This window comes from Chiloscyllium punctatum, chromosome 12, assembly GCF_047496795.1.
Source record: "Chiloscyllium punctatum isolate Juve2018m chromosome 12, sChiPun1.3, whole genome shotgun sequence".
Classification (NCBI taxonomy): Eukaryota; Metazoa; Chordata; class Chondrichthyes; order Orectolobiformes; family Hemiscylliidae; genus Chiloscyllium; species Chiloscyllium punctatum.
Window position 1 is genome coordinate 32,154,113 of NC_092750.1, and position 11,988 is coordinate 32,166,100.

Sequence of the window (11,988 nt, forward strand, 5' to 3'; positions counted from 1 at the left end):
TCTTTACATAGTTGCATAAACAAACTATAACAGCTTGCTCTGTTGAACACCAATCAGATGGTGTGCATGGAAAAAGGTGATTTCATGAGTTAAGTTCACAGGACAATAAAGGGACACATTAAAAAATGCACTTCAAACATTAGATACATTTCAACAAATTCCAACCGAGTCAGAATGAGAGTTATAAAATTATAATTTTGTAATTTCAACAGTGGTTCAGTGGTAGTGTCCCCACCTCTGGGCCAGAAATCTGGGTTCAAGTCCTACCTGCTCAAGAGGTGTCATAATGTGTCTGAGTAGGTTGATTAAAAATATCCATAGTGACCCTTTCCATTTTCCACACACACCTGTATTTAGCAATTGGGGTGGATAATTCCTTCAAATTTATACAGAAAAAGACTTCCAACTGTTATTTTCCATAGTACCTTCTGTTGAGCAACTTACTACTTTTAACAGAATAAAGTGTAAATTACGAATTGAAAAACTAACTTCGCAAATTTTCGTCAACTTTGCATATAAGAACAGATTTGCAGAGAAACGATCCCCTGAGATTGCCACAAATATAGTTAGATCTGATTCTGCAAAAGTGAATATCTTTCTTGTCTCAGAAGTCAAATATGCCATTTCTGATCATATCCTATACATAACAAAATTAAACTACTCGTGGATTGTGACTGAAATTTTTAAATATTTAAAATTTGAAGAGGGATATTTTCCCACCGAATTCCTGCAATTCAAAGCCATAAACATCAGCTTAATTATGAAACTGATAAAGCACTCAGAAGGATCATTTCCCATGTAACATTGTGAGAAACATTGAGAATTCAAGTGCATACAATTAAATGTTATTTAAATCTATAGCACATAAAGCTAATTAACATGATTTGCAAATGTTAACATATTTTCTTCAAATAGAAGGATTCTACAATGCTTTGAAGTTTCATTGACTGATCACCAATTATTCAGTGTTAAGATCATAAGTTCATAGGAGCAGAAATTAGGCCATTCGGCCCATCAAGTCTACTCTGCCATTCAATCATGGCTGATAGATTTTTCAACCTCATCTTCCCGCTTTCTCCCCCTAACCTTTGATCCCTTTGGCAATCAAGAACTTATCTATCTCTGCCTTAAATACACTCAATGACCTGGCCTTCACAGCCCTCTGTGGTAATGAATTCCACAGACTGACCAATCTCCGGCTAAAGAAGTTTCTCCCCGTTTCTGTTCTATAGGGTCTTCCCTTTACTCTAAGGCTGTGCCCACAGGTCCCCATCTCTCCTGTCAAAGGAAACATCTTCCCAACATCCACTCTCTCCAGAACATTCATCATTCTCTAAGTTTAAAATAGATGCCACCCCCCCCCACATCCTTCTAAACTCCATATAGTCCCAGAGTCCTCAAATGTTTCTCACATGTTAAGCTTTTCATTCCTGGGATCATTTTTATAGATCTCTGAACATGGTCCAGGGCCAATACATCCTTCCCTAAGTAGGGGCCCCAAAATTATTCACAATATTCCAAATGTGGTCTGATCACAATCTGATAAAGCCTCAGGAGTACATCCCTGGTTTTATATTCTCGTCCTCTTCAGATGAATGACAACATGTATTTGCCTTCCTAATTACTGACTCAACCTGCAAGTTTACCTTAAGAGAATCCAGGACTAGGACTCCCAAGTCCCTTTGCACTCCAGATTTCTGAATTTTCTCCCCATTTAGAAATTAGTCCATACCTCTATTCTTCCTACCAAAGTGCTTGCCCACACATTTCCCCACATTGTACCTCATCTGCCATTTCTAAGCCCATTCTGCTGACCTGTCAAAATCTTTCTGCAGCCTCCCTGCCTCAATACTACCTGCCCCTCCAATGAACTTTGTATCATCTGCAAATTTAGCCAGATTGCCCTCAGTTCCTTCATCCAGATCATTAAAATATATAAAGTAAAAGTTGTGGTCCCAACACTGACCCTTATGGAACACTACTAGTTACTGGCTTCTATCCTGAGGACCCTTTTATCTCAACTCTTACCTTCTGCCAGATAGCCAATCTTCCATCCATGCTAGTACCTTGCCTCTAAAACCATGAGGCCTTATCTTACTCAGCAGCCTCCTCTGCAGCACCATTTTAAAGGCCTTCTGGAAATCCAAATAGATAACATCCATTGTATCTCCTTGGTCTAATCTGCTCATTACCTCCTCAAAGATTTCTAACAGATTTGTCAGGCATGCCCTCTCTTTGATTGAATGATGCTGACTTTGCCCTGTTTTACCATGCACTTTTAAGTATTCAGAAATCTCATCCCTCAAACGGACTCCAAAATCTTACCAACGACTGAAGTCAGGCTAATCAGCCTACAATTTCTGTTCTTTGCCTTAATGCCTTCTTAAACAGCGGGGTGGGGGGAGGTTATAGTCACAATTTTTCAGTCCTGTGGGAGCCTCCCTCCAGTGATACCAGAAGGATCACTACTAAAGGCTCCACTGTCTCTTCAGAGCTCTAGGGTGTAGCCTCGATGATTTGTCCACTTTCAGACCTTTCAGTTTTTCTAGCACCTTCTCCTCGGTGATGGTCACTGTACTCACTTCTGCTCCCCAAATCTCTTGAATTTTCACATATTACTCATGTTTTCCCCTGTGAAGACTGACACAAAGTACTCATTCAGTTCCTCAGCCATTTATTTGTTCCCCATTACCAGTTCTTTGGCATCATTTTCCTATGGCCCAATGTCCACTTTTGCCCTATCGGAAGAAATTCTTGCAATCTTCCCTAATATTACTGGCTAGCTTACCCCCACATTCAATCTTCCTCCTCCTCTTTTCTTTCTTCAATGTCCTCTGTTGGTCTTTGAAGGCTTCCCACTGCCCTTCGTCACTTTACGCGCTTTCTCTTTGTTTTTATGCTTCCCTGGTCAGCCATGGTTGCCCCAGCCTTCCTTTGGTATGCTTCATTTTCCCCAGGATTAATTTTTGCTGTGTCTCCCGAATTACTCCCAGAAACTCCTGCTATTGCTGTTCCACTGTCTCCTGCTAAACTCTTCTCTCAATCAATTTTGGGCAGTTCTTCCCTCACACCTCTGTAGTGGTCTTTAATCAAATGTAATAGTTACATCTGATTCCAGCTTTTCCCTCTCAAACTGCAGAGTAAATTCTATCATATCATGGTCACTGCCTCCTAAGGGCTCCTTTACATTAAGCTCCCTTATCAAGTCTGCCTCATTGCACAACATTAATCTAGAATTGCCTCTTCTCTTGTTGGCTCCACCACAAGCTGCTCCAAAAAGCCATCTTACAGACATTCCACAAATTCCTTTTCATGTGATCCACTACCAAGCTGAGTTTCCGAGACAATCTGCACATTGAAATCCCCAATGATCACTGTAATCTGGCCTTTGTTGAATATTTCTTGGTGTATCTTTTGCCCCAAATCATGACTACTGTTTGGAGGCCTGTAGATAACTCCCATTTGCAGCTTTTTTGCCCTTTGCAGTTCCTTAACTCTACCCACACAGATTCTACATAATCTGACCCTACTTCATTTAATTTCATTTTGATGAACAAGGAAACTCCACCCCCTCTGCCACCTGCCTGTCTTTTCAATAGGACATGTATCAATGAATATTTAGCTCCTAGGCCTGATTCCCTTGTAGCCATATCTATGTTCTAAAGAGCTCAAATGTAAAAATCTCAATCAAAATATTACCTTAATTAAATAATATAATATTTCTCATTACAAAAATGCTCCACAATTCAGACTGAGTTCTTTTTAATCAATTTAATATAAGCTTGTAAAAAGATGGATTCCTTAGATGTAGTTATATGCACAAATTGACCTTTTCCAAGACAAAAACTTAAGTCTCTCATAAATTTGAAGACAAAAGTCAACAATAGTTAAAACCAAAAGGCAGGTGGTACTGAGGAAGTGGGGATGCTGCAGAAGGATCTAGTTTGGGAGAGTGGTCCGGGAAATGGCTGATGGAATTCAATGTGAGCAAATGTGAGGTCTTGCACTTTGGAAAAAAGAATACAAGCATGGATTACTTTCTAAACGGTGAGAAAATTCATAAAGCCAAAGTACAAAGGGATCTAGGAGTGCTAGTCGAGGATTCTCTAAAGGTAAACATGCAGGTTGAGTCCGTGATTAAGAAAGAGAATGTTGTCATTTATCTCAAGAGGGTTGGAATATAAAAGCACCATTGTGCTACTGAGACTTTATAAAGCTCTGGTTAGGCCCCATTTGGAGTACTGTGTCCAGTTTTGGTCCCCACACCTCAGGAAGGACATACTGGCACTGGAGGGTGTCCAGCGGAGATTCACATGGATGATCCTTGGAATGGTTGGTCTAACATATGAGGAACGGCTGAGGATCCTGGGATTGTATTCATTGGAGTTTAGAAGGTTAAGGGGAGACTTAATAGAGACGTACAAGATAATACATGGCTTGGAAAAGGTGGACGCTAGGAAATTGTTTCCGTTAGGCGAGGAGAGTAAGACCCGTGGACACAGCCTTAGAATTAGAGGGGATAAATTCAGAACAGAAATGCGGAGACATTTCTTCAGCCAGAGAATGATGGGTCTGTGGAATTCATTGCCGCAGAGTGCAGGGGAGGCCAGGACGCTAAATGTCTTCAAGGCAGAGATTGATAAATTCTCACCATCACAAGGAATTAAGGGCTACAGGGAGAATGCGGGTAAGTGGAGTTGAAATGCCCATCAGCCATGATTGAATGGCGGAGTGGACTCGATGGGCCGAATGGTCTTACTTCCATTCCTATGTCTTATGGTCTTAGACCTTTATTCTAGAATGTAACCAATTTAATTTTGTATCAGCCAAACAAGTCAGCTACCCATGACTTTCCCAATGAATCACTAATCTAATCCAGAATTCTGGAAGTAAGTGCCAAGTCAAATCCAATAATGTCTTGAGTGGGGAAAAAAAACATGCAACCTAAACTCAGGCAATGAATCAAATTGCACACGTATTTCATTTTACAAGGCAGTTACAGAATGTCTACATAAGAGTAGCAATTTACCTTCCTTCATGTACTGTGATAGTACATGATTATAGATTTAAACAATTTCTTTCCAGTTTGAATATCTTAGTGACTGGATGTATTAAACTAATTTGGCTGGGTAGTCTATTTCTACCCAACATATTCGACGCAATTTCTTTGTACCAACGATACACGGAAATATTTTCTCTTTTGAATTTCTTTAGATCTTGTCGAGGCAGGATTAAAACGATACCTACCTCGGAATTTTGCTTTGTGTGTGGCAAAAAAAAGCACTCATTCATTCGAGGACTGGTCACCAAATTCTAATTAGCTGATTTACTCTCAATTTGAATAATGCAGAGGAGAAGTTGTTATTTTTAATCTGGGTGCCCGACAGATCTCTAACCATGCTTCCTGTGGATCTAGCAGTGGTCACTAATCCGATCTATGACAATCCACTGAAAGTAAGAGACAAAGGGATTCCACCACTGGGAGAATTCACACAGTTTACAGCAGGCGATTCAACGCTACGAACAAGCCACTGTAAGCCATTTGGCACAGCCCTACAACTATTATTGAGAGCAGGGGGAGCTGGCAGATGCTCGGAGCTGCTGCTTGAATCTGTCAACGGTTAGACGCCCTTGGGCTATGGGTGGGTCTTCGGTCAGATTTTTTTTGAAGAATCCAACCAATGCATTTCAAGCAAATGATTAACATTTTTTTTCAAAAAGAAACCGTTAATACAAAAACCCCGGGATCGATTTTATTTATTTATATATATATAAATTGCTCGGTGAATCAGCCTCACCTCTCGGAGTTGCTCCAATTCTTGTTTGACTGTCTCATACTCGCTCTCCAGCTCCTCATACTGTTGTTTGAGGCTCTGCTTCTCCTCTAACACCACCAGACCGTACTCGGCCGCCTGGATCTTCTCCTGGGTCGTTTCGCTCAGCTCCCGGTTCAGCCGCTCGACCTCAGTGCGCAGGAAGCTCTCGCTCTCCACCAGCGGCTCCTCCGCCTCCATGGCGCCGCAGTCCGCTCCCTCCTCGGCCGGCCGGCCGGCCAACTCCGTCCGGATCCCGGGTGGGGGGCTGCCGAGTTAAAACGGCGCGCTCGGTGCCTGCGCTCGGGGGTCCACCATAGCTTCACCCAGGCGGCGGGAGACTCAGCCCGCAAGGAGGAGGACGGCGGCAGGGTGGGGAAATAAAAACAACCCCCAGTGCAGGAGACGGAGGACCCCTTCGCCCCGTCTCCGTCCAGCCGACTCCGGGAGCTGCTATCTCTATCCCTATGGGTATCCCCGCCCCGTCAGCCTGCTACCCTGCTCCGCCCTCACGCCGCCATTGCCGCTGAGTCTTCCGGCCGCTGACGTCAGCTCCTTCCCAACAGACAAGGAGCCGCCGAGGGGGCGGAGAGACCGCACCCTGTAATATATACAGTATAGGATATAGAGTGTGTCACACACTGTAGTTTATACAGTATAGGATAGAGAGTGTATCACACACACTGTAATATATACTGTATAGGATAGAGAGTGTATCACACACTAATATATAGTGTATAACACACACTGTAATATATACTGTATAGGATAGAGAGTGTATCACACACACTGTAATATATACTGTATAGGATATAGAGTGTATCACACACTAATATATAGTGTATAACACACACTGTAATATATACAGTATAGGATAGAGAGTGTATCACACACACTGTAATATATACTGTATAGGATATAGAGTGTATCACACACTAATATATAGTGTATAACACACACTGTAATATATACAGTATAGGATAGAGAGTGTATCACACACACTGTAATATATACAGTGTTTCACACAACCTCTAATATATACAGTATAGGATAGAGAGTGTATCACACACACTGGAATATATACAGTATAGGATAGAGAGTGTATCACACACACTGTAATATATACAGTGTATCACACAACCTCTAATATATACAGTATAGGATAGAGAGTGTATCACATACACTAATATATACAGTGTATCACACAACCTCTAATATATACAGTATAGGATAGAGAGTGTATCACACACACTGTAATATATACAGTGTATCACACAACCTCTAATATATACAGTATAGGATAGAGAGTGTATCGCACACACTGTAATATATACAGTGTATCACACAACCTCTAATATATACAGTATAGGATAGAGAGTGTATCACACACACTGTAATATATACAGTGTATCACACAACCTCTAATATATACAGTATAGGATAGAGAGTGTATCACACACACTGTAATATATACAGTATAGGATAGAGAGTGTATCTCACACACTAATATATACAGTGTATCACACAACCTCTAATATATACAGTATAGGATAGAGAGTGTATCACACACACTGTAATATATACAGTGTATCACACAACCTCTAATATATACAGTATAGGATAGAGAGTGTATCACATACACTGTAATATATACAGTGTATCACACAACCTCTAATATATACAGTATAGGATAGAGAGTGTATCACACACACTGGAATATATACAGTATAGGATAGAGAGTGTATCACACACAGTGTAATATATACAGTGTATCACACAACCTCTAATATATACAGTATAGGATAGAGAGTGTATCACACACACTGTAATATATACAGTGTATCACACAACCTCTAATATATACAGTATAGGATAGAGAGTGTATCACACACACTGTAATATATACAGTGTATCACACAACCTCTAATATATACAGTATAGGATAGAGAGTGTATCACACACACTGTAATATATACAGTGTATCACACAACCTCTAATATATACAGTATAGGATAGAGAGTGTATCACATACACTGTAATATATACAGTGTATCACACAACCTCTAATATATACAGTATAGGATAGAGAGTGTATCACACACACTGTAATATATACAGTGTATCACACAACCTCTAATATATACAGTATAGGATAGAGAGTGTATCACATACACTGTAATATATACAGTATAGGATATAGAGTGTGTCACACACTGTAGTTTATACAGTATAGGATATAGAGTGTATCACACACACTGTAATATATACAGAATAGCATATAGAGTGTATCACACACTAATATATAGTGTATAACACACACTGTAATATATACAGTATTGGATATAGAGTGTATCACACACTAATATATAGTGTATAACACACACTGTAATATATACAGTATAGGATAGAGAGTGTATCACATACACTGTAATATATACAGTATAGGATATAGAGTGTGTCACACACTGTAGTTTATACAGTATAGGATATAGAGTGTATCACACACACTGTAATATATACAGTATAGGATATAGAGTGTATCACACACTAATATATAGTGTATAACACACACTGTAATATATACAGTATAGGATATAGAGTGTATCACACACACTGTAATATGTACAGTATAGCATATAGAGTGTATCACACACATTGTAATATGTACAGTGTATCACACACACTGTAATATATACAGTATAGGATATAGAATATATCACACATATTAATATATATGGTATAGGATATAGAGTGTATCACACACACTGTAATATGTACATTGTATCACACAACCTGTAATATATACAGTATAGGAAAAAGAGTATATCACACACACTTTAATATATACAGTGTATCACACAACCTGTAATATATGCAGTATAGGATATAGAGTGTATCACACACACTGTAATATATACAGTATAGGATATAGAGTGTATCACACATACTAATATATACGGTATAGGATATAGAGTGTATCACACACACTGTAATATGTACAGTGTATCACACAACCTGTAATATATACAGCATAGGATATAGAGTGTATCACACACTGTAATATATACAGTATAGGATATAGAGTGCATCACACACACGGTAATATATACGGTATAGGATATAGAGTGTATCACACACACTGTAATATGTACAGTGTATCACACAACCTGTAATATATACAGTATAGGATATAGAGTGTATCACACAACCTGTAATATATACAGTACAGGATATAGAGTGTAACACATGCACTGTAATATGTACAGTGTATCACACAACCTGTAATAAATACAGTATCGGATATAGAGTGGATCACACACACTGTAATTTATACTGTATAGGATATACAGTGTATCACACACACTGTAATATATACAGTACAGGATATAGATTGTATCACACATGCTGTAATATATACAGTGTATCGCACAACCTATAAAATATGCAATATAGGGTATAGAGTGTATCACACAAACTTTAATATATACAGTGTAGGATATACAGTGTATCACACACACTGTAATATATACAGTGTATTGCACAACTTGTAATAACAGTATAGGATATAGATTGTATCACACATGCTGTAATATATACAGTGTATCGCACAACCTGTAATATATACAGTATAGGGTATAGAGTGTATCACACACTGTAATATAAACAGTATAGGATATACAGTGTATCACACACACTGTATTATATACAGTGTATCGCACAACTTGTAATATATACAGTATAGGATATAGATTGTATCACACATGCTGTAATATATACAGTGTATCGCACAACCTGTAATATATACAGTATAGGGTATAGCGTGTATCACACACTGTAATATATACAGTATAGGATATACAGTGTATCACACACACTGTAATATATACAGTTTGGGATATACAGTGTATCACACACTAATATCTGCAGTATTAGGATATAGAGTGTATCACACACTGTAATATATACTGTCTAGGATATACAGTGTATCACACATACTAATATATAAAGATTGGAAAAAGAGTGTATCACACACTGTAATATCTACTGTATTGGATATACAGTGTATCACGCACACTGAAATATGTAGTGTATCACACAACCTCTAATAAATACAGTATAGAATAAAGAGTGCATCACACACTATAATATATAATGTATAGGATATAGAGTGTATCACACACTAATATATATTGTATCGGATATAGAGTGTATCACACACACTGTAATATGTACAGTGTATCGCACAACCTGTAATATGTACAGTATAGGATTTAGAGTGCATCACACACACTGTAATATATATGGTATAGGATATAGAGTGTATCACACACACTGTAATATATTTTGGATAGGATATACAGCATATCACACACCCTGTAATACATACTGTATAGGATATAGAGTGTATCACGCACACTGTAATATATATGGTATAGGATATACAGTGTATCACACACTGTAATATATGCTGTATAGCATATGGAGTGTATAACACAGCCTGTAATATATGCTGTATAGGATATGCAGTGTATCACACACTGTTATATATACTGTATGGATATACAGTGTATCACACACCCTGTAATATATACAGTGTATCACACACCCTGTAATATATATGGTATAGGATATACAGCGCATCACACACCCTGTAATATATACGGTATAAGATATACAGTGCATCACACATCCTGTAATATATACAGTGTATCACACAACCTGTAATATATATGCTGTATAGGATAAACAGTGTATCACACACCCTGTAATATATACAGTGTATCACACAACCTGTAATGTATACTGTATAGGATATACAGTGTATCACACACCCTGTAATATATACAGTGTATCACACACCCTGTAATATGTACAGTATAGGATATACAGTGTATCACACACACTGTAATATATATGATATAGGGTATACATGTATCACACACGCACTGTAATATATATGGTATAGGATATACAGTGAATCACATACCCTGTAATATATACAGTATAGGATATTCAATATATCACACACCCTGTAATATATACAGTACAGGATATACAGTGTATCACACACCCTGTTATATGTACAGTATAGGGTGTACAGTATAGGATATACAGTGTATCACACATCCTGTAATATATACAGTACAGGATATTCAATAGATACACACCCTGTAATATATACAGTACAGGATATACAGTGTATCACACACCCGTAATATATACGATATAGGATATACAGTGTACCACACGCCCTGTAATATATACAGTATAGGATATACAGAGTAACACACACCTTATAATAAACAGTATGGGATATATAGTATATCACACACCCTGTAATAAATATAGTGTAGGATATACAATATATCAGATGCCCTCTAATATATACAGTAGATGATATACAGTATATCACACATCTTTGGAGAAAGTGAGGACTGCAGATGCTGGAGATCAGAGTCAAAAAGTGTGGCACTGGGAAAGCACAATATCTGAGGAGGAGGAGAGTTGACTTTTCAGGCATAATCCCTTACAATATATCATGCACCCTGTAATATGTACAGTATAGTATACATAATATATCACACACCCTATAATATACACAGTCATACACTCTGTAATATATGCAGTAATATATACAATATATCATGCATCCTGTAATATTCACAATATATTATATGCAATCAAACAAAAATCCATGCAAACTTTACAGTATAGCAAATGCAATGTAGTCTGTGTCCTGTGATAAACACAAGAAGTATATACAATATAACATATGTCCCATAATATTCACAATATAGTATATGCTATAAAACATACATTCTGGAATATATTATAGTATATACAACATAATATATACAATGCAATTAGACATACTGTTGTGGTAATTTTACCATCATACATAATTAATAACAATTCTAAATCTGAAAGTCTGCTTACGTAATGAGTAACAATTAACAATTTCATTTATTGGAAATAAGTTGGATTTTAACTGTAGATTCAGTGGGATAAAAACAGGATTTTCCAGATATTCAAAGCGACTTATGGATGCTCCAGTAAATCTGAAAGAAAAGAGAAAGTACAGGAAAAACTTAACAGATTTGCCAGCGCCTATCTAATGAGAAACAGAATCAATTGACTTAATCTTATGTTATTTTGAGTAAGTGTGAGTTGCATT

General features: G+C 37.8%; 1 protein-coding gene across 2 annotated transcripts in view; it reads right to left on the reverse strand.

The window, feature by feature from the left end:
* LOC140483759 (protein bicaudal D homolog 2-like) overlaps nt 1–6,349 on the reverse strand; it is an 89,097-nt gene extending 82,748 nt beyond the window's left edge. For both annotated transcript variants that reach the window (XM_072582283.1, XM_072582281.1), the window contains exon 1: nt 5,799–6,349. In XM_072582283.1, coding sequence (XP_072438384.1) covers nt 5,799–6,014 — 216 coding nt within the window. In that variant the 5' untranslated portion in view covers nt 6,015–6,349. The remainder of the gene's footprint in view (nt 1–5,798) is intronic.
* Nucleotides 6,350–11,988: the final 5,639 nt, after the last annotated feature.